This window comes from Oncorhynchus clarkii, chromosome 21, assembly GCF_045791955.1.
Source record: "Oncorhynchus clarkii lewisi isolate Uvic-CL-2024 chromosome 21, UVic_Ocla_1.0, whole genome shotgun sequence".
NCBI lineage: Eukaryota > Metazoa > Chordata > Actinopteri > Salmoniformes > Salmonidae > Oncorhynchus > Oncorhynchus clarkii.
Genome location: NC_092167.1, coordinates 8,229,314 through 8,253,185, shown reverse-complemented (window position 1 = coordinate 8,253,185; position 23,872 = coordinate 8,229,314). Strand labels below are relative to the sequence as shown.

General features: G+C 44.1%; 1 protein-coding gene across 3 annotated transcripts in view; it reads left to right on the top strand.

The window, feature by feature from the left end:
* The window catches only part of LOC139378448 (ankyrin repeat and sterile alpha motif domain-containing protein 1B-like), a 308,202-nt gene that overhangs the window by 45,835 nt on the left and 238,495 nt on the right, over positions 1-23,872 (top strand). For all 3 annotated transcript variants that reach the window (XR_011628293.1, XM_071120627.1, XM_071120626.1), the window contains exons 2-3: positions 18,266-18,346; positions 21,516-21,672. Coding sequence is in view for 2 of the 3 variants with exons in the window: in XM_071120627.1 (XP_070976728.1) it covers positions 18,266-18,346; positions 21,516-21,672 (238 nt within the window). In the remaining variant the exon portion in view is untranslated. The remainder of the gene's footprint in view (positions 1-18,265; positions 18,347-21,515; positions 21,673-23,872) is intronic.

Below are 23,872 nucleotides of genomic sequence, written 5' to 3'. Positions count from 1 at the left end.
AAACAACAACACAGAGATACACATTGGATAAACACATGGGTTAGCTATTAGCATGCTAGCACAGCCAGAACCCTTGAACCTGCATGTTTCTCTGTATGGTGTTGATACTGCACGGTGCAAGACGTAAACCCACAGATGTGTGTGGGGTTAACGTGATGATGTGGCTCTCCTGATGACCGGGTGAATGCAGCCTCGGAGGAAGAGGGAAGATTCATGGACCACGACGAGACACAGCTGTCCACCGCAATAACATTAACATTCCCATCTCTCTCCGTCTCTCTCTCTCTCACACACACTGCGGTTGATCTGTCCCAAGACACTTCCATTGCAGACTGGTTGCAATGTGTGTACAATTGTAGCCATTGAGAAGTCACTTTTCTTGATCGTTTTTTTGTAACGGAGTGTGTGTCAGTGTGTTTATGTAAATTCTATTCTATTTCATCTGCTCCCACCCAGAGCGGTAACCTTCCATGTTAACAGAGATGGCAGGATGTCAAAAGAGCGAATGAAAAGGAGAGAGGTCTTGTTGAGTAAACCAAGGTCTTACACACACCAAATATAGCCATGTATTCCTGCTACTGGCCTTGTTCCACCCACACACACCATGAGAGAGCAGCATGCACTTTGTGCCACAGCAGAGCTGCTTTTCAACTGGGTAAGCAGACAGACAGACTGGCTGGCTGGCTGGCTGGCTGGCTGGCTGGCTGGCTGGCTGGCTGACTGAGAGCGTCAACTAATTGAAATGGCTGCAGGACAAATCAACAGAAAGTCTCTCTTTCCTTTTCCCTCTGTTTGACTTAAGATAAAAAGAGCAGTGGTCACCCACGCTACCCCCCCCCCCCCCATCTCTCTCTGTCCTTCCCATCAGACGTAAATTACTCTTCAAGCCCTTGTTTAGTTAAATCAGGTGTTTTACAACTGGTCTGGAACAAAAGCCTGCACACCCTGTGGGTCATCTAGGATTGAGTAACACTGGTTTACAGAGAGGGTTAACTGAATAGCTCTACTATACAAATGCTCTTCTTTATGTCTTAATGTCAGATGAGAGGTACTTTGAAAGTCTCTTGGATGTTGTTTTAAACAATAGTAGCCAAATAGAGCCAGGGGTTCTAGCTGGATCACCATGCATCATAGTAGTTCTGGTTTACGCCTGTAAAAAAATCTAATCCTAGAAAAAGCAACTGGGTGCGTTTCATATTAAAAACACCATAAACTGGGAGTCGAGCGAGGACAGCTGAAAAGTTTCTCTTAGGCTGAGAGGAGAAGAATTAACAGATTGGGAAGGCATGGAAAATGAACCTTAGGCTTGTCTGATTTTGGCAAAGTGTGCGTGTGTGCGTGCACTCGCTTTCATGCATGTGAAAAATATGGGTCAGTAGCTGGAGGGACTGAAAACACAAAGGACACACACACTGATGTCATCATCGTGCGACATGAAAACTAGCTAAAGCGTTATCGATTAGATAAGCAGAAACACAACAGCTGTAAAAGGTATTCCTAGAAAAATATTCCCTGTAGATTCTGGAAAACGGATTGTCATTCAAGAACAGAACAGTATCTATCTGCAGCCTTAGTCTGGAAATAGCCTAGACACTGACTGCAACAGCTGCTTTTGCCAAATCCCTGTTACCCTAAGCCCTATATAGTGCCCTATGTTTAGCCAGGGTCCATAGGCTGCACTATATAGGTAATAGGGTGCCATTTGGGATGCTGTGTAGAAAAGAGACAGCTGAAAAATCATGTTATATTACATTGGGTTTTTGTTCCCATAGATTGGTTGCAGAAATAAAGGACGGATGCATTTGCACTACAACAGAATAGAGTGGAACAGAACAGCCCTGTGTCTCACTGGCATACTGTGCTCAGAGGCCCCCCCTCCCCCCTCAATTAAATTAAGTTCAAAGGGCTTTATTGGCATGGGAAACATGATTACATTGCCAAAGTAAGTTAAATAGATAATTAGAAAAAGTTAAATAAACAATATAAAATTAATAGTACACGTTAGTCACAAAGGTTTCAAAGGAATATAGACATTTCAACTGTCATGTCTATGTACAGTGTTGTAACGATGTGCAAATAGTTAAAGTACAAAAGGTAAAATAAATCAACATAAATATGGGTTGTATTTACAATGGTGTTTGTTCTTCACTGGTTGCCCTTTTCTTGTGCCAACAGGTCACAAATCTTGCTGCTGCGATGGTACACTGTGGTATTTCACCCAATAGATATGGGAGTTTATCAAACTGGGTTTGTTTTTGAATTATTTGTGGATCTGTGTAGTCTGAGTGAAATATATCTCTAATATGGTCATAAATTTGGCAGGGGGTTAGGAAGTGCAGCTCAGTTTCCACCTCAATTTGTGTGCAGTGTGCACATAGACAGACCTGGCTCTCAAGAGAAGACGGTGGCTTCTCAATAGCAAGGCTTTGCACATAGTTTGGGTCAGTCACAGTGGTTAGTTTTTCTGTCACTGTGTACTCTCTATTTCGGGCCAAATAACATTCTAGTTTGCTAAATTTTTTGGTTAATTCTTTCCAATGTGTTAAGTAATTATCTTTTTGTATTCTCATGATTTGGTTGGATCTGTTTGTGTTTGTGAACAGAGCCCAAGGACCAGCTTGCTTAGGGGACTCTTCTCCAGGATCATCTCTCTGTAGGTGATGGCTTTGTTTTGGAAGGTTTGGTAATCACTTCCTTTTAAGTGGTTGTAGAATTTAACGGCTCTTTTCTGGATTTTAATCATTAGCGGGTATCGGCCTAATTCTGCTATGTATACATTATTTGGTGTTTTACGTTGTACACTGAGGATATTTTTGCATAATTCTGCATGCGGAGTCTCAATTTGGTGTTTGTCCCATTTTGTGAATTCTTGGTTTGTGAGCGGACCCCAGACCTCACAACCATAAAGGGCAATGGGTTCTATAACTGATTAAAGTATTTTTTAGCCAGATCCAAATTGGTATGTTGAATGTTATGTTTCTTTTGGTGGCATGGAAGGCCCTTCTTGCCTTGTCTCAGATAGGTCACAACTTTGTGGAAGTTACCTGTTGTGCTGATGTTTAGCCCGAGGTATGTATAGTTTTTTTGTGTCGTCCAGGGCAACGATGTCTAGATGGAATTTGTATTTGTGGTCCTGGCAGCTGGACCTTTTTTGGAACACCATTACTTTTGTCTTACTGAGATTTACAGGGCCCAGGCCTGACAGAATCTGTGCAGAATCTCTCGCTCTCTCTCGCTCTCTCTCTCTCGCTCTCTCGCTCTCTCTCTCACTTGATACTAGAGTATAGCAATTGGCCAGTGTTGATTTTTCAGTGTAGCATTTCTAGCGTTGATTCAGGAGTTAAATTAGGAAGAAGGAAGGAACTAAAGGCTTTGATTTTGGTCAAACAGATGGTCAAACAGTCTTAGAAAACATCTACCAGAAAAAGTCTAATATCAATACTTATTTTTAGATTTGGAAAAAATGTTATGCCTTGAAATTCCGTAACCAACAACCCACATATCTTGAAGATATTTTCTCATTTCTCTCTCTCATGAGGAGATATTTTCTCATTTCTCTCTCTCATGAGGATAATTAATGTTCACAGAAGTAACGAGTAAAGGTGGACCTATCAATTAGTTAGTGTTTTTCTTGACATCAATTTTGTTTATTATTTATTAAGTGATTAGAACTCAATTCCGTTAACAAATCGGTAACAGAATGTCAGACGAATCAGTAACACAGTTTCTGCAATTGAATTGGCTACAATGGGAAATCATAGTCACAAACCACAGTTGGGTTCACAAGTTTGGACAGTACGGCGCAGTAGAGTCTGTACACTAAAGAAAAATAGAGTATTGTACAGTAAAGAAGGAAAGTTCTTAGGGAGCTACGCAGTATTTAAAAAAAAAAATTATGTGCTATTTCTTACACTGTTACCCCAGGAAATCTTAAGTCTTATTACATACAGCCGGGAAGAACTATTGGATATAAGAGCAGCATCAACTTACCAACATTACGACCAGGAATACGACTTTCCCGTAGTGGAGCCTCTGTTCAAATCAGATTTTCTTGGCCACGTACACATGGTTAGCAGATGTTAATGCGAGTGCAACGAAACGCTTGCTCGGAACACCACCTAGGACAATGGATCTTATCCCAGTAGCCGACCCAAAACAACGGCACCGCACTGGGGGCAGACGGAGCAGCCTTCTGGTCAGGCTCCGTAGACGTGCACAGTGCTCACCGCTCCCGAGTATACTACTCACCAATGTCCAGTCTCTTGACAACAAGGTAGATGAAATTCGAGCAAGGGTAGCATTCCAGAGAGACATCAGAGATCTAACATTCTCTGTTTTACGGAAACATGGCTCTCTCGGGATATGTTGTCGGTATCGATTCAGCCACCAGGGTTCTCCATGCATCACGCCGACAAAGATAATCACCTCTCTGGGAAGAGGAAGAGGAAGGGTGTGGGTGGGGGTGTGCTTTATGATTAACGACTCATTGTGTAATCATAACAACATACAGGAACTGAAGTCCATCTGCTCACCCGACCTAGAATTCCTTGCTATCAAATGCTGGCCATTTTACCTACCAAGAGAAGGTGAGCCCTCAAGGAACTTCACTGGAAACTGTATATCCAGAGGCTGCATTTATTGTAGCTGGGGATTTTAACAAAGCAAATTTGAGAACAAGGCTACCTAAATTCTATCAGCATATTGATTGCACGACATGCAGGGCTAATACTCTCAACCACTGCTACTCTAACTTCCGCGATGCATACAAAGCCCTCCCCCGCACTCCCTTCGGCAAATTCGACCACGATGCCATCTTGCTCATTCTGTCTTATATGCCGAAGCTCAAACAGGATGTACCAGTGTACCATTCGCCCAAAACTGAAAACGCAATCCACCGCATTTAACCATGGAAAGAGGTCTGGAAATATGGCTGAATATAAACAGTGTAGTTATTCCCTCCGCAAGGCAATCAAACAAGCGAAATGCCGGTACAGGGACAAGGTGGAGTCGCAATTCAACGGCTCATACATGAGACTTATGTGGCAGGGTCTACAGGAAATCATGGACTGCAAAAACAAAAACAGCCACGTCACAGACACCGATGTCACGCTTCCAGACCTTCTTTGCCTGCTTTGCGGATAATACAGTGCCACCGTCGCGGCTCGCAACAATGACTGCGCCCTCTCCTCTCCAAGGATCATATCACCGTCAACTTACCGGCCACTCTAGACCCACTTCAGTTTGCATACCGCCCCAACAGGTCCACCGATGACGCAATCGCCATAACATTGCATACTGCCCTATCTCATCTGGACAAAAAGAATACCTATGTAAGAATGCTGTTCATTGACTACAGCTCAGCATTCAACACCATAGTGCCCTCCAAGCTCATCAAGCTGGAGGCCCTGGGTCTCAACCCTGCCCTGTGCAACTGAGTCCTGGACTTTCTGATGGGCCACCCTTCAGGTGGTGAAGGTCGGAAACAACATCTTCGCTAACCCTCAACACTTGGGCCCCACAAAGGTGTGTGCTCATCCTTCTCCTGTACTACCTGTTCACCCACAACTGCGTGGCCACGCACGCCTCCAACTCAATCATCAAGTTTGCAGACGACACAACAGTAGTGGGCTTGATCACCAACAACGACGAGACAGCCTACAGGGAGGAGGTGAGGGCACCTGAGTGTGGTGTCAGGAAAACAACCTCTCACTCAAAAGAGATGATCGTGGACTTCAGGGAACAGCAGAGAGGAAACGCCTGTATCCACAACAAAGGGACAGCAGTGGAGAAAGTGGACAGTTTTAAGTTCCTGGGTGTACACATCACAGACAAATTGAAATGGTCCACCCACACAGCCTCAGGAGGCTGAAGAAATTTGTCTTGTCACCCAAAACCCTGACAAACTTTTACAGATGCACAATCGAGAGCATCCTGTCGGACTGTATCACAGGCTGATATGGCAACTGCATCGTCTTCAATCGCAAGGCTCTCCAGAGGGTGGTGTGGTCTGCACAACGCATCACCTACAGCACTCGATGTCACAGGAAGGCCAAAAAGATCCTCAAGGACAACAACCAACACCAAGCCACTGCTTGTTCACACAACTATCATCCAGAAGGCGAGGTCAGTACAGGTGCATCAAAGCTGTGACTGAGAGATAGAAGCTGTTTTTCAATCTCAGGGCCATCAGACAGCAATCACTACCTCAGAGAAGATGCTGCCTACATTGAGACCTAATCACTGGACACTTTTTAATAAATGGATCACTAGTCACTTTAAACAATGCCACTTTAAATAACACCACTTTAATAATGTTTACATATCTTACATTACTCATATCACATGTTTATACGGTATTTTATACCATCTATTGCACCTTGCCTATGCCGCTCGGCCATCGCTCATCCATATACTTATATGTACATATTCTCATTCACCCGTTTAGATTTGTGTGTATTAGGTAGTTGTTGGGGAATTGTTAGATTACTTGTTAGTGCACAAGCATTTCGCTACACTCGCATTAACATCTGCTAAACATGTGTATGTGACCAATCAAATTTGATTTGAAGTACTGTACAGAATGTAGAATTGTGCCATTTTCACATACAGTATGTAGACACTGATATTGTGCTGGAGATAATGAAAATGAGGTTGAAAAGTGGAATTGCCCTTTAAAACAACAACCAAAATGACTGCCTGTAACAGTGTTTTGGTTTAACACTAATAGGAGTTAAGTCTAGATCAGCACAAGTGTTGAATAGAAATAACACTGTGAGTGTTAATTACCCCATAGTGTTACGTTTGAGTAACACCGGCAAGTGTAATGCAGTGTTCATTTCTGCACTATAGAGTGTTACATTAACTATCACAATGTAACACTATTATCAGAGTACTTTTTACAATCTGTAGAGTGGTATCATATGTACTCTAAGATGGTGTTAAAATATACTTTAATTATTAATTTAACACTGTTCAATGTACTATGAGGAGAATATCTATGAGAGGAGTAATAGGTCAAACACTTCTGTAGGTTGCTGGTGTGTGTGGGTGTGTGTGTGTACCGTAGCTTCGAATTGGTGTTTATTTGCGGTTTGACGACCAAGACGCAGCAGGTATTGTCCGACTAGGACCAACAGAGGGTATTTCGCTCTGTCAGACAATTAATCTCCTATTGTAACAAAGTCCCTCTCAGACAAATCGAGATGATCATTTCATGAATTCTCTGTGTTGAGTAATTCCAACTCATTAGCGTAGCCAATCAGGGCATTTAACTGCTAAAGCCTCAAGGCATTGTCCCACATTTATTAAGGAAGACAGAAATGCCACATCACTACCCGTTTGCATCCTAATTGGCACCCTAGTCCCTATGCAGTGCACTACTTTTGCCTTATGGGCCCTGGTCAAAAGTAGTGCAGTATACCAAACATTAATAAAACCTTCCTAAAATTGAGTTGCACCATCCCCTTTTGTCCTCAGAACAGCCTCAGTTCATCCAGGCATGGACTCTACAAGGTGTGGAAAGCGTTCCACAGGGATGCTGGTCCAGGTTGACTCCAATGCTTCCCACAGTTGTGTTAAGTTGGCTGGATGTCCTTTGGGTGGTGGACCATTCTTGATGCACATGTGAAACTGTTAAGCTTAAAAACCCAGCAGCGTTGCAGTTCTTGACACACTCAAGCCTGGCACCTGCTACCAGACCCCATTCATGGAAATAGTTCTTCATGTTTTATGTACTCAGTGTATATGGAATAGGGTGTCATTCACGATGCAACCCCGTCACATCCTGTGTCCCTCTCCCACTGACAAACTGACCGGCTGGATGACAAGATGGTCAATGATCAAAGCCCATCAATAGACTTCCTGAATCCCAGGGGGATGGGGCTTGTACTGCGGCTATCGATTGACCGTGTCTGGTTTTCATTATTGTCGAGTCGGAATGCAAGAAAGGGGTCAGTTGCTCCTGCCAGTCACTGTGTGTGTGGGTGTGTGTGAGTGAAGTGGATCAGAGGGCAGTTTGATCTCCTAATGAATAACTTCCTGTGGAGTCGTTCCATGTCATTTCAGCAGGCTCTGACACCCACCATCACAGATTGTTCTGGAATCCTTTCTGTTGTTAGAAACAGATAAGATTGGCATTCCTGCAACATTATTTTGTTGAAATTTCATTTGATCTCTGAGAAATAAAGCTAATTTGATTGCATCCAAACTGGCCCTATTGGATTTATAAGATTCACATAATATTCAACAAATATAGTACCTAAAATCCGATTTGGGACTGACCTTCTTCTTACCATTGAGTAAGACCTGAGGAATCCAATAAAATGTTCCAAAGCCAGCCACGGACCTCCCACGCCAGTCCTTCCCCAACAACCAGTATACAGTATAAATTCACTATGTCTGACAAGTAGTAAGGAGCTGTGGCTTGGAATATTGCCTGTTCATTTGGTGAACAGGCAATAAATTAGCCATTGAAGTCGCTTGCATAAATGAGTATGAAATTACTAGGTTTTGCCCACTAGATGTCGCTGTTCCTGCTGCTGCCACACCGTTTTATAAATGTCGCTGGTCTCGTGTTTATTAAATGGATCACAACATTTTGCAACTTTGGGTAGAAAACCAATAACCTTTGCTCATGATGAAAATGAATTGTTTAGTCATCCTCACAAGCCAGTCCTCCATGAACGCAGTTTGTCCTTCTCTTAGCAGGTAGGCCGTCATTGTAAATAAGAATTTGTTCTTTTAACTGACTTGCCGAGTGAAATAAAGGTTGAATAAAAATAAATTAACCAACCTAATGCTTCAGCCCCAACCCTCCTTGAAAAGTCCAACAAATGGCAGCTCTCTGAGAGGGCTGTCGCTATGGTGCAATTCTCATATGAAGGCTTTTCTTACCAACACTGATGGAGAAATGGGCTAGTAACTAAAATGTTGTGCTATCTCTAATACAATTATAAACCATTGCATGATGGTCATAAAATTGCTAGAAAACATCTCTATAATGTAGTGTGATTTAGTAACATTTACCATTAAACTCAATCCAATACTGTTACAAATCACCATACAGTGTGTGTTTGGGACTTTTACCATTAAAGACCATTCGAGACCATAACATTAAAACCATTAGAACTACTGTAGCCTAATGGTTTGTTCACCAGGAATGGTCTAACTACTGTAGCCTAATGGTTTGTTCACCAGGAATGGTCTAACTACTGTAGCCTAATGGTTTGTTCACCAGGAATGGTCTAACTACTGTAGCCTAATGGTTTGTTCACCAGGAATGGTCTAACTACTGTAGCCTAATGGTTTGTTCACCAGGAATGGTCTAACTACTGTAGCCTAATGGTTTGTTCACCAGGAATGGTCTAACTACTGTAGCCTAATGGTTTGTTCACCAGGAATGGTCTAACTACTGTAGCCTAATGGTTTGTTCACCAGGAATGGTCTAACTACTGTAGCCTAATGGTTTGTTCACCAGGAATGGTCTAACTACTGTAGCCTAATGGTTTGTTCACCAGGAATGGTCTAACTACTGTAGCCTAATGGTTTGTTCACCAGGAATGGTCTAACTACTGTAGCCTAATGGTTTGTTCACCAGGAATGGTCTAACTACTGTAGCCTAATGGTTTGTTCACCAGGAATGGTCTAACCACTGTAGCCTAATGGTTTGTTCACCAGGAATGGTCTAACCACTGTAGCCTAATGGTTTGTTCACCAGTAATGGTCTAACCACTGTAGCCTAATGGTTTGTTCACCAGGAATGGTCTAACCACTGTAGCCTAATGGTTTGTTCACCAGGAATGGTCTAACTACTGTAGCCTAATGGTTTGTTCACCAGGAATGGTCTAACTACTGTAGCCTAATGGTTTGTTCACCAGGAATGGTCTAACTACTGTAGCCTAATGGTTTGTTCACCAGGAATGGTCTAACTACTGTAGCCTAATGGTTTGTTCACCAGGAATGGTCTAACTACTGTAGCCTAATGGTTTGTTCACCAGGAATGGTCTAACTACTGTAGCCTAATGGTTTGTTCACCAGGAATGGTCTAACTACTGTAGCCTAATGGTTTGTTCACCAGGAATGGTCTAACTACTGTAGCCTAATGGTTTGTTCACCAGGAATGGTCTAACTACTGTAGCCTAATGGTTTGTTCACCAGGAATGGTCTAACTACTGTAGCCTAATGGTTTGTTCACCAGGAATGGTCTAACTACTGTAGCCTAATGGTTTGTTCACCAGGAATGGTCTAACTACTGTAGCCTAATGGTTTGTTCACCAGGAATGGTCTAACTAATTCCGAGCTTTTTTGAAGGGATGATTATCATTATTATCATTATTATAATAATTGTGAGGCTGGCCAAACGGCCCTAAATTGCAAAGAAAATGTTGTGATCCATTTAATAAACACAATAGACCAGCAACATTTATCAAACTGTGCGGCAGTAGCAGGAACAGCGGCATCTAGTGGGCAAAACCGGGTACTTTCACACATTTATGCAAGCGACTTCAATGAGTAATTGATCTGAACAGGGGGAATAAAACATCCCCAGATTCACAGGGATGAAGAAGCAATACTCCAAGCCACAGCTCCATGCTACTTGTCTGACACTGAGAACTCATACTGTATGTACTGGCTGTTGGAGTAGGATTGGCGTGGAGATTATATGAATCCCTTCAGTTCAAATGGCCAATTTTGGTTACAATTAATGAGTTGAATTTCTCAGATCAAATTATATTTCAACAAAATAATGTTTCAGAAATGAAAATCATATCTCTTTCTAACTACAGAAACGATTTCATCACAATCTGAGATGGTGGTTGTCGATATCCTATTTCTTGTGCTTTTTGAGGTGGAATGACCCTGTGATGTCACAACCTTTACCCTATTGAGCATGTTACTGGCCACTTAGATGGTTGTCAGTGCACTGGTGTGTGTGTGTGTTTGTTGAATTGTGACATTTGTGTGGTATCATTGTGACTTTGTGTGTGTTTGTTGAATTGTGACATTTGTGTGGTATCATTGTGACTTTGTGTGTTTGTTGAAATGTGACATTTGTGTGGTATCATTGTGACTTTGCGTGTGTTTGTTGAATTGTGACATTTGTGTGGTATCATTGTGACTTTGAATTGTGACATTTGTGTGGTATCATTGTGACTTTGTGTGTGTTTGTCTGTCTAATTGAGATGCGTTGTAGGTTTAGAAACACCACCACTCTCTAAGTCAGGTTTAGAAACACCACCACTCTCTAAGTCAGGTTTAGAAACACCACCACTCTCTAAGTCAGGTTTAGAAACACCACCACTCTCTAAGTCAGGTTTAGAAACACCACCACTCTCTAAGTCAGGTTTAGAAAAACCACCACTCTCTAAGTCAGGTTTAGGGATGGGATTTCTATTCAGTCAAGCAGAAGATTGTGTGATATGAGATTTTCAGTTTAAAGAAATGCTTGAGGTTGTGTGTTTGTCTTTCTTCATTTCATTATAGTGTCATGCACATGGGCTTATGTCACATCGTGGTGTTGTAGGGGTGTGTGTGTGTGTTCATCTCATCCATTGGATTTAGCGTGTGGTTTAACATGAGGTATATGCCTATACACTTCTTAACTTTGAAGTGAAAGTTCAGTGGGTTTTTGTTTGCTAGAACACGGTATAAATTCTCTATATATGATATGTGAATCAACGTTTGAATGCGCTGTATAGTCTCTTTGTCTTTTTAAATGCGTGCACATTCGAAACCTTTACACCCACACACACTAATGAGTGTGGCTGACTTCACCCCCATCTCTCACACATGTCTGGTAATGGCATTACTTTGTCTCAAGCAGCATTTACTGCCCTGGAGCTGCTGGGAGATTGTATGTGTCTGGGGATGGTGAATTAAATCTGGGCTGTAGAAAGGGGTTTTCCTTGTGTGTGTGTGTGTGTGTGTGTGTGTGTGTGTGTGTGTGTGTGTGTGTGTGTGTGTGTGTGTGCATATTTACACCTTTAAGTGTTTGAGAATGTGTGAAAATATTGACATTGTGTGTGTTGGTGTGTGTGGGTGTCAGCCCACCACCTCGGTCAGGTTAATTAGTGTGTTCCTCCAGTGCTGTTACCTTCCCACAGCTGGTACCAACAACCAATAACACACAAGCAGGAAATGAGGAAAATCTTCCTTCTTCCACTCCTTCGATCTCCTCACCAGTCCCTTACGTTTTCATGTCCACTTTGATTTCCTGTCATGTTATTAGAGGCTATAGGGCGATTCCGTGGGAACGTCAACCTAATCATGCCCAAATAAAGTTAGTCATTTGCAAATGAAACCACATGAATAATTATCCTGAAGGTCTGTATGTTGGAGTTCAGCTTTATTGGAAACGTTTTTAATAGGAGGCCAAGTCCAAAAAAAGAAGTCATTTCATGGCCTTTCGGTAGAGCGCACAGAGTTCGTTTCTCCACACACAACTGTCCCCCAGTGTTGGTTAGGAAGGTGAGATGTTAATGAAGCAATACAGAGCAAATTGAAGTGTCTCCAGTTATGAAAGGATAGGGGGTGACTGGGACAATGTTACACCCTTTGTTTTATTTAGGAAAGGTTTTTGTAAAACATCCACGTAACATTGGATCATCTTCCTGATGTCTCTCTGAAGTTAACTTTCATCAAGGTTTTATATGGTATATCAGTGGTTTCTCCCTTTTCCTGGTCACCATTATGATATCTGCAAATTCATAACGGTTGTGGTGGATATTAATGTATCATGTCTTTGCTTCAGAAGCGTGTGCATTCAACACATTTTGTGTGTTTGTTCTGATGTGTTCTTCAGATTTTTACAGAAGCAGTTGTTGATATCTTGGCTATGGTCTGTTCTGGTTCAGAGGATCTTGGAAAAGATCTGCTGAAATGTGTTTCTGATACTTGGTATTACTGTTTTTTAGATAGATAGAAAGATGAGAAGAGTGTTATGAAAGCCCCCCAAAATATACCAACATTTAGGGCTGGCATAATTATCGTACAACCATGTAAATGACGGTTATGGATGAATAAAATAAATAAGTAGTTTTTTTAATATAAAAAAATATACAAATATATAACTTCGACTTCTGCTGTTATGTTCAGTCTCCCCATAAAGCTTATCCATTTCATGTAACATCCATAACACTTCATTTTTTTCTTAATTTCTCCAACATACCAATATTGAGAAGTCCACTTTCTTCTGTAACAGATGGAGAGAGGGGGGGGTGACGGAGAGATGGGGGGTGACGGAGAGATTGGGGGTGACGAAGAGATTGGGGGTGACGGAGAGAGAGGGGGGATGACGGAGAGAGAGGGTTGATGACGGAGAGAGAGGGGGGATGATGGAGAGAGAGGGGGGATGATGGAGAGAGGGGGATGACGGAGAGGGGGGGATGACGGAGAGAGGGGGGTGACGGAGAGAGGGGGGTGACGGAGAGAGGGGGGTGACGGAGAGATGAGGGGTGACGGAGAGATGAGGGGTGACGGAGAGAGGGGTGGTGACTGAGAGGGGGGGGTGACTGAGAGAGGGGGGGTGACTGAGAGAGGGGGGGTGACTGAGAGGGGGGGGGTGACGGAGAGAGGGGGGGGGTGACGGAGAGAGGGGGGGGGGTGACGGAGAGAGGGGGGGGGGTGACGGAGAGAGGGGTGGGGGTGACGGAGAGAGGGGGGGTGACGGAGAGGGGGGGGGGGGGGTGACGGAGAGATGGGGGGTGGACGGGGAGAGATGGGGGGTGGACGGGGAGAGAGGGGGGATGACAGAGAGATGGGGGGGTGACGGAGAGAGGGGGGGTGACGGAGAGAGGGGGATGACGGAGAGAGGGGGATGACGGAGAGAGGGGGGATGACGGAGAGAGGGGGGATGACGGAGAGAGGGGGGTGACGGAGAGAGGGGGGTGACGGAGAGAGGGGGGTGACGGAGAGATGAGGGGTGACGGAGAGAGAGGGTGGTGACTGAGAGAGGGGGGGGGTGACTGAGAGAGGGGGGGGTGACGGAGAGAGGGGGGGGTGACGGCGAGAGGGGGGGTGACGGAGAGAGGGGTGGGGGTGACGGAGAGAGGGGGGGGGGGTGACGGAGAGAGGGGGGGGGTGACGGAGGGGAAAGACAGAGGTTGTGTCTAAGGGCAGTAGACAGGACATAGTCTGCATATTTCTCTAATCTACAAATAAGCAGACGTCTAGTCTACAAGAATGTTTACATGTATTTCTAATCTAATGTTTCTCCCTAATTCAATTTGAGGACTGCTTTTTGCCTTTTTGTGCGCATAGTGAAAGCACAGTAGAAGAGAATAGAGCCCACTGCAAGACAATGCGTGGGGGAGACTAGGGAATTGGCTGTGGAATGTGCAATAGAATAGAGTGTAGAATGTGAAATAGGGTGTGGTGACTGGCCTACCTGTATACTATTCAGGCTGTTTGTTAGGGCGTGGTGACTGGCCTACCTGTATACTATTCAGGCTGTTTGTTAGGGCGTGGTGACTGGCCTACCTGTATACTATTCAGGCTGTTTGTTAGGGTGTGGTGTCTTGCCTACCTGTATACTATTCAGGCTGTTTGTTAGGGTGTGGTGACTGGCCTACCTGTATACTATTCAGGCTGTTTGTTAGGGTGTGGTGACTGGCCTACCTGTATACTATTCAGGCTGTTTGTTAGGGTGTGGTGACTGGCCTACCTGTACACTATTCAGGCTGTTTGTTAGGATGTGGTGACTGGCCTACCTGTATACTATTCAGGCTGTTTGTTAGGGTGTGGTGACTGGCCTACCTGTATACTATTCAGGCTGTTTGTTAGGGTGTGGTGACTGGCCTACCTGTATACTATTCAGGCTGTTTGTTAGGGCGTGGTGACTGGCCTACCTGTATACTATTCAGGCTGTTTGTTAGGGCGTGGTGACTGGCCTACCTGTATACTATTCAGGCTGTTTGTTAGGGTGTGGTGACTGGCCTACCTGTATACTATTCAGGCTGTTTGTTAGGGTGTGGTGACTGGCCTACCTGTATACTATTCAGGCTGTTTGTTAGGGCGTGGTGACTGGCCTACCTGTATACTATTCAGGCTGTTTGTTAGGGTGTGGTGACTGGCCTACCTGTATACTATTCAGGCTGTTTGTTAGGGTGTGGTGACTGGCCTACCTGTATACTATTCAGGCTGTTTGTTAGGGCGTGGTGACTGGCCTACCTGTATACTATTCAGGCTGTTTGTTAGGGTGTGGTGACTGGCCTACCTGTATACTATTCAGGCTGTTTGTTAGGGTGTGGTGACTAGCCTACCTGTATACTATTCAGGCTGTTTGTTAGGGCGTGGTGACTGGCCTACCTGTATACTATTCAGGCTGTTTGTTAGGGTGTGGTGACTGGCCTACCTGTATACTATTCAGGCTGTTTGTTAGGGTGTGGTGACTGGCCTACCTGTATACTATTCAGGCTGTTTGTTAGGGCGTGGTGACTGGCCTACCTGTATACTATTCAGGCTGTTTGTTAGGGTGTGCAAAAATATCCTCCGTGTTTAACGTAAAACACCATAAAATGCATGCAGAGCAGAATTAGGCCGAATTCACAAATCTTCCATAACAAAGCCATCACCTACAGAGAAATAAACCTGGAGACGGGTCCCCTAAGCAAGCTGGTCCTGGGACTCTGTTCACAAACACAAACAGAGCCCCAGGAAAGCAACACAATTAGACCCAACCAAATTATGAGAAAACAAAAATATAATTACTTGACACAGTGGAAAGAATTGACAAAAAACAGAGCAAACTAGAAGGCTATTTGGCCTTAAACAGAGAGTACACAGTGGTCGAATACCTGACCACAGTGACTGACCCAAACTTAAGGAAATCTTTGACTATGTAGAGACTCAGTGAGCATTGCCTTGCTATTGAGAAAGGCTGCCGTAGGCAGGCCTGGCTCTCAAGAGAAGACTATGTGCTCACTGCCCACAAAATGAGGTGGAAACTGAGCTGCACTTCCTAACCTCCTGCCAAATGTATGTCCATATTAGAGACACGTATTTTCCTCAGATTACACAGATCCACAAAGAATTTGAAAACAATTCAATTTTCATAAACTCCCATATATATTGGCTGAAATACCACAGTCTGCCATCACAACATCAACATTTGTGAGCTGTTGCCACAATAAAAGGCAACCAGTGAAGAACAAACACCATTGTAAATACAATCCATCTTTATTTATTTCCCCTTCTGTACTTTAACTATTTGCACATCATTGCAACACTGTATACAGTTGAAGTCAGAAGTTTACATACACCTTAGCCAAATACATTGCAACTCAGTTTTTCACAATTCCTGACATTTAATCCTAGTAAAAATCCCTGTTTTAGGTCAGTTATGATCACCACTTTATTTTAACAATGTGAAATGTCAGAATAATAGTAGAGAATTATTTCAGCTTTTATTTCTTTCATCACATTCCCAGTGGGTCAGAAGTTTACATACACTCAATTAGTATTTGGTAGCATTGCCTTTAAATTGTTTAACTTGTGTCAAACGTTTCAGGTAGCCTTCCACAAGCTTCCCACAATAAGTTGGGTGAATTTTGGCCCATTCCTCCTGACAGAGCTGGTGTAACTGAGTCAGGTTTGTAGGCCTCCTTGCTCGCACAAGCTTTTTCAGTTTTGCCCACAAATTTTATATAGGATTGAGGTCAGAGATTTGTGATGGCCGCTCCAATACCTTGACTTTGTTGTCCTTAAGCCATTTTGTCACAACTTTGGAAGTACGCTTGGGGTCATTGTCCATCTGGAAGACCCATTTGCGACCAAGCTTTAACCTGACTGATGTCTTGAGATGTTGCTTCAATATATCCACATAATTTCCCCTCATGATGCCATCTAGTTTGTGAAGTGCACCAGTTTCTCCTGCAGCAAAGCACCCCACAACATGATGCTGCCACCCCCGTGCTTCAAGGTTGGGATGGTGTTCTTCAGCTTGCAAGCCTCCCCCTGTTTCCTCCAAACATAACGATGGTCATTATGGGAAACGGTTCTATTTTTGTTTCATCAGACCAGAGGACATTTCTCCAAAAAGTACGATCTTTGTCCCCATGTGCAGTTGCAAACCGTAGTCTGGCTTTTTTATGGCCGTTTTGGAGCAGTGGCTTCTTCCTTGCTGAGCAGCCTTTCAGGTTATGTCGATATAGGACTCGTTTTACTGTGGATATAGATCATTTTGTACCTGTTTCCTCCAGCATCTTCACAAGGTCCTTTGCTGTTGTTCTGGGATTGATTTGCACTTTTCGCACCAAAGTACGTTCATCTCTAGGAGACAGAACGCGTCTCCTTCCTGAGCGGTATGACGGCTGCGTGGCCCCATGGTGTTTATACTTGCGTACTATTGTTTGTACAGATGAACGTGGTACCTTCAGGCGTTTGGAAATTGCTCCCAAGGATGAACCAGACTTGTGGCGGTCTACAATTTGTTTTCTGAGGCCTTGGCTGATTTCTTTTGATTTTTCCATGATGTCAAGCAGAGAGGCACTGAGTTTGAAGGTAAGCCTTTAAATACATCCACAGGTGCACCTAATTGACCCACTGGAATTGTGAAATAATCTGTCTGTAAACAATTGTTGGAAAAATTACTTGTGTCATACACAAAGTAGATGTCCTAACCGACTTGCCAAAACTATAGTTTGTTAACAATAAATTTGTGGAGTGGTTGAAAAACTATTTTTAATGACTCCAACCTAAGTGTATGTGAACTTCCTACTTCAACTGTATATACATTGACATTTGAAATGTCTTTTTTTATTTTGCAACTTTTGTGAGTGTAATGTTTGCTGTACATTTTTTTATTGTTTAATTCACTTTTGTTTATTATCTATTTCACTTGCTTTGGCAAAATAAACATATGTTTCCCATGTCAATAAAGCCCTTAAAATTGAAAATTGAAGTTGACTTGAGAGAGACTTCGAAGGTTATGGGAAAACGAGTCCGTTACATGCTAATCTTAGCCCCGTGGAGGTCCCACATCCCATAGAACAACGATAGACTGGTCCCAGATCTGTTTGACTCTGATGGTCATTGTGATGTGGCTAAGGCACAAACATATCTGTGATCAGGCTAAAAGAAAAGGGCTTCTATATTGTGTCTCTTTTGTACTTCAGTGTCTATCATGATCATGTGCTCAACACATAGAAAACCTGTTGTGGACTTAAGTGTGATTTTCAATTACAGGAAAGCAAAAATCAAGTTAAATTGGAAAGCATACAATTGTAAGGACTGTGTCTTGGCTTACAGTCTGTCTGTCTTGTGTCCACAGCATGTGGAGAGGCTTGAATGTGAACTGTGCAGACAGTTCCGGGTACACACCCCTCCACCACGCATCACTGAACGGACACAGGTAAGAGTGTGTGTGAATGTGGAGAGGTGGCTGGTGGGGGTGAGGAAGTGTTTGTCCGTGTGCTTGCATGCTTGTGAGTGTAATGCAATGTGATTGCCTTTTCCAGACACACACACACTAGGGCTGTGCGATATATCAAATTAATTAGATTAATTTAAATGTATGTTTTTTCTCGATATTCCAAATGCCTGTATAACAAGAATCAAGTAATTTGTTTTTATCTGCTCGTTGTCATGTAGTCTTCTTGGTCTCGTCTCCTTCTCTTCTGCTGTGACTTTTAACATTCCCATTTACACATCCACACCAACACATGAAAGCCAGATCAGTTGAATTGCAAAAAAGCATGTTAAACTATTTTATCAAAATAATGACATTATTAGTGGCTCTTACGGTTGTAGAAGGTTTATATTTAGTCTAGTCAAGTCCTGAATTCATTAGATCATTGCAGACTGTTTGAAATGCGGTGTATAGACCTTTAATTGTACAACAAAGCTGATTTAGGGAAAACAGATTCAATATATATTGTGAATCTCCCATAAGTTTGAAAAAGCTCTTACATACACACACATACACACACCAGCCCCTTTCCACATTCTCACACACACACACACACACACACACACACACACACACACACACAACCCCCTTTTTCCCACTGTGGGACTAAGATTCGTCTGACGGCTAGCCCTGCTCAGCCAAACTGTCGGATTAACGCTGGGCTTTGGAGGCAATAATGTGGATTTCCTTCTTTAGAACAACAGCAATAGAGGAGGGGGAGAGGGAGGGCGAAGCAGGGAGAGAAGTAGAGAGAGCGAAGCAGGGATAGAAGTAGAGAGAGCGAAGCAGGGAGAGAAGGAGAGAGAGCGAAGCAGGGAGAGAAGGAGAGAGAGCGAAGCAGGGAGAGAAGGAGAGAGAGCGAAGCATGGAGAGAGAGAGAAGGAGACAGCGAAGCAGGGAGAGAAGGAGAGAGAGCGAAGCAGGGAGAGAAGGAGAGAGAGCGAAGCAGGGAGAGAAGGAGAGAGAGCGAAGCAGGGAGAGAAGGAGAGAGCGAAGCAGGGAGAGAAGGAGAGAGAGCGAAGCAGGGAGAGGAAGGAGAGAGAGAGAGCGAAGCAGGGAGAGAGAGAGAAGGAGAGAGAGCGAAGCAGGGAGAGAGAGAGGAGAGAGAGCGAAGCAGGGAGAGAAGGAGAGAGAGCGAAGCAGGGAGAGAGAGCGAAGCAGGGAGAGAAGGAGAGAGCAAAGCAGGGAGAGAGAGAGAAGGAGAGAGAGCGAAGCAGGGAGAGAAGAAGAGAGAGCGAAGCAGGGAGAGAAGGAGAGAGAGCGAAGCAGGGAGAGGAAGGAGAGAGAGCGAAGCAGGGAGAGGAAGGAGAGAGAGCGAAGCAGGGAGAGAAGGAGAGAGAGTTAAGCAGGGAGAGAAGTAGAGAGAGCGAAGCAGGGAGAGAAGGAGAGAGAGCGAAGCAAGGAGAGAGAGCGAAGCAGGGAGCGAGAGCGAAGCAGGGAGAGAAGGAGAGAGCAAAGCAGGGAGAGAGAGGAGAGAGAGCGAAGCCGGGAGAGAGAGCGAAGCGGGAGAGAAGGAGAGAGAGCGAAGCAGGGAGAGAAGGAGAGAGAGCGAAGCAGGGAGAGAAGGAGAGAGCAAAGCAGGGAGAGAGAGAAGGAGAGAGAGCGAAGCAGGGAGAGAAGGAGAGAGAGCGAAGCAGGGAGAGAAGGAGAGCGAGCGAAGCAGGGAGAGAAGGAGAGAGCAAAGCAGGGAGAGAGAGCAAAGCAGGGAGAGAAGGAGAGAGAGCAAAGCAGGGAGAGAAGGAGAGAGAGCGAAGCAGGGAGAGAAGGAGAGAGAGCGAAGCACGGAGAGAAGGAGAGAGAGCGAAGCAGGGAGAGAAGGAGAGAGAGCGAAGCAGGGAGAGAAGGAGAGAGCAAAGCAGGGAGAGAGAGAGAAGCAGGGAGAGAGAGCGAAGCAGGGAGAGAAGGAGAGAGCAAAGCAGGGAGAGAGAGAAGGAGAGAGAGCGAAGCCGGGAGAGAGAGCGAAGCGGGAGAGAAGGAGAGAGAGCGAAGCAGGGAGAGAAGGAGAGAGAGCGAAGCAGGGAGAGAAGGAGAGAGCAAAGCAGGGAGAGAGAGAAGGAGAGAGAGCGAAGCAGGGAGAGAAGGAGAGAGAGCGAAGCAGGGAGAGAAGGAGAGCGAGCGAAGCAGGGAGAGAAGGAGAGAGCAAAGCAGGGAGAGAGAGCAAAGCAGGGAGAGAAGGAGAGAGAGCGAAGCAGGGAGAGAAGGAGAGAGAGCGAAGCAGGGAGAGAAGGAGAGAGAGCGAAGCAGGGAGAGAAGGAGAGAGAGCGAAGCAGGGAGAGAAGGAGAGAGAGCGAAGCAGGGAGAGAAGGAGAGAGAGCGAAGCAGGGAGAGAAGGAGAGAGAGCGAAGCAGGGACAGAAGGAGAGCGAGCGAAGCAGGGACAGAAGGAGAGCGAGCGAAGCAGGGAGAGAAGGAGAGAGCAAAGCAGGGAGAGAGAGCAAAGCAGGGAGAGAAGGAGAGAGAGCGAAGCAGGGAGAGAAGGAGAGAGAGCGAAGCAGGGAGAGAAGGAGAGAGAGCGAAGCAGGGAGAGAAGGAGAGAGAGCGAAGCAGGGAGAGAAGGAGAGAGAGCGAAGCAGGGAGAGAAGGAGAGAGCAAAGCAGGGAGAGAGAGAGAAGCAGGGAGAGAAGGAGAGAGAGCGAAGCGGAGAGAGAAGGAGACAGATAAAGGGAGAGAAGGAGAGAGAAGGAGACTGATAAAGGGAGAGAAGGAGACAGATAAAGGGAGAGAGTGAAAAGTACAGGCTCCAAGTGAAAAACAAGGTCACCAACACTTAGAGAAGTGATTTAGAACTTTAGATGACGGGGGAACAAGTAAAGTACCTATGCTTTTCTTTCTCTCTCCCCCTTCTCGCTCTGTTGATTATTGTCTTTCTCTCTCCCCCTTCTCGCTCTGTTGATTATTTTCTTTCTCGCTCTCTTTCTGTTTCTCTTCCCTCTTCTCTTCTTTCTCTCTCTCTTACGGTTTCTTGCCTTTCTCTCCCCATCTTTCCCCCTCTCTCTATTCCATCTCTTCCCTCGATCTCCCTCGCACTCTCTCACTCCCCTTACTTACTCCTCTCTCTCTCTCCCCTTCCGCCTCCCTCCACCATCCTCCTCCTCCCTCCTTCTCCTCCTCAGGGACGTGGTGTTGAAGTTGCTCCAGTTTGAAGCCTCCACCAATGTGGCTGACAGTAAGGGCTGCTTCCCCTTGCACCTGGCCGCCTGGCGTGGAGACGTAGACATCGTCCGTATCCTCGTCCACCACGGGCCCTCACACTGCCGCGTCAACCAGCAGGTGACAACACACTGTTCTGTTCTACACTGTTCTGTACTGTACACTATTCTGTACTACACACTATTCTGTACTACACACTTCTGTTCTACACACTTCTGTTCTACACACTTCTGTTCTACACACTGTTTTGTTCTACACACTATTCCATACTACACACTAGAGGTCGACAGATTATGATTTTTCAACAGCGATACCGATACTGATTATAGGAGGACCAAAAAAAGCCAATACCAATTAATCGGACGATTTAAAAAAATATATATATATATTTGTAATAATGACAATTACAACCATGCTGAATGAACACTTATTTTAACTGAATATAATACATCAATAAAATCAATTTAGCCTCAAATAAATAATGAAACATGTTCAATTTGGTTTAAATAATGCGAAAACAAAGTGTTGGAAAAGAAAGTAAAAGTGCAATATGTGCCATGTAGGAAAGTTAACGTTTAAGTTCCTTGCTGAGAACATATGAAAGCTGGTGGTTCCTTTTAACATGAGTCTTCAATATTCCCAGGTAAGAAGTTTTAGGTTGTAGTTATTATAGGAATTATAGGACTATTTCTCTCTATACCATTTGTATTTCATTAACCTTTGACTATTGGATGTTCTTATAGGCACTTCAGTATTGCCAGTGTAACAGTATAGCTTCCGTCCCTCTCCTCGCTCCTACCTGGGCTCGAACCAGGAGCACAATGACAACAGCCAGCCTCGAAGCAGCGTTACCCATCGCTCCACAAAAGCCGCGGACCTTGCAGAGCAAGGGGAACAACCACTTCAAGTCTCAGAGCGAGTGACGTTTGAAACGCTATTAGCGCGCACCCCGCTAACTAGCCAGCCATTTCACATCGGTTACACCAGCCTAATCTCGGGAGTTGATGGGCTTGAAGTCATAAACAGCTGCTGGCAAACGCACGAAAGTGCTGTTTGAATGAATGGTTATGAGCCTGCTGGTGCCTACCACCGCTCAGTCAGACTGCTCTATCAAATCATAGACTTAGTTATAACATGATAACACACAGAAATACGAGCCTTAGGTCATTAATATGGCCAAATCCGGAAACTATCATCTCGAAAACAAGACGTTTCCTTTTTCAGTGAAATAAGAAACCTTTCCGTATTTTATCTAACAGGTGGCATCCATAAATCGAAATATTCCTGTTACATTGCACAATCTTCAATGTTATGTCATAATTACGTAAAATTCTGGCAAATTAGGCGACTCTGACTCTGCGTGCAATGAACGCAAGAGAAGCGACACAATTTCACCTGGTTAATATTGCCTGCTAACCTGGATTTCTTTTAGCTAAATATGCAGGTTTAAAATATATACTTCTGTGTATTGATTTTAAGAAAGGCATTGATGTTTATGGTTAGGTACACGTTGGAGCAACGATATGCACCTCATCGATTATATGCAACGCAGGACATGTTAGATAAACTAGTAATGTGTTCTTAACTGACTTGCCTAGTTAAATAAAGATGAAATAAAGGTGTCAACAAAAAAAAATACAGATTTCCGATTGTTATGAAAACCTGAAATCAAACCTAACTATTCGGCCATTCCGATTAATCGGTTGACCTCTACTACACACTGTTGTTTAATGCACTATTCTTTACTATACACACTATTCTGTACTACACCCTATTCTGTACTACACACTATTCTGTACTACACCCTATTCTGTACTACACACTATTCTGTACTACACACTATTCTTTACTACACACTTTTCTGTACTACACCCTATTCCATTATATACTATACTGTACTACACACTGTCCTGTTCTACACTATACTGTATTACAAACTGTTCTGTACTACACACTATTCTGTTCAATACACTGTTCTGTACTACACACTACTCTGTTCTACACACATTTCTGTTCTACTCTATTCTGTACATCACAAGGTTCTGTTCGACACTTCTATATTACACTATTCTGTACTACACACTATTCTGTTCTACACTATTCTGTACTACACACTGTTCTGTTCTACACTATACTGTATTACAAACTATTCTGTACTACACACTGTTCTGTTCTACACACTGTTCTGTTCTACACACTGTTCTGCTCTACAAACTGTTCTGTTCTACACTGTTCTGTACTACACACTGTTCTGTTCTACACTGTTCTGTACTACACACTGTTCTGTTCGACACCATACTTTATTACAAACTATTCTGTA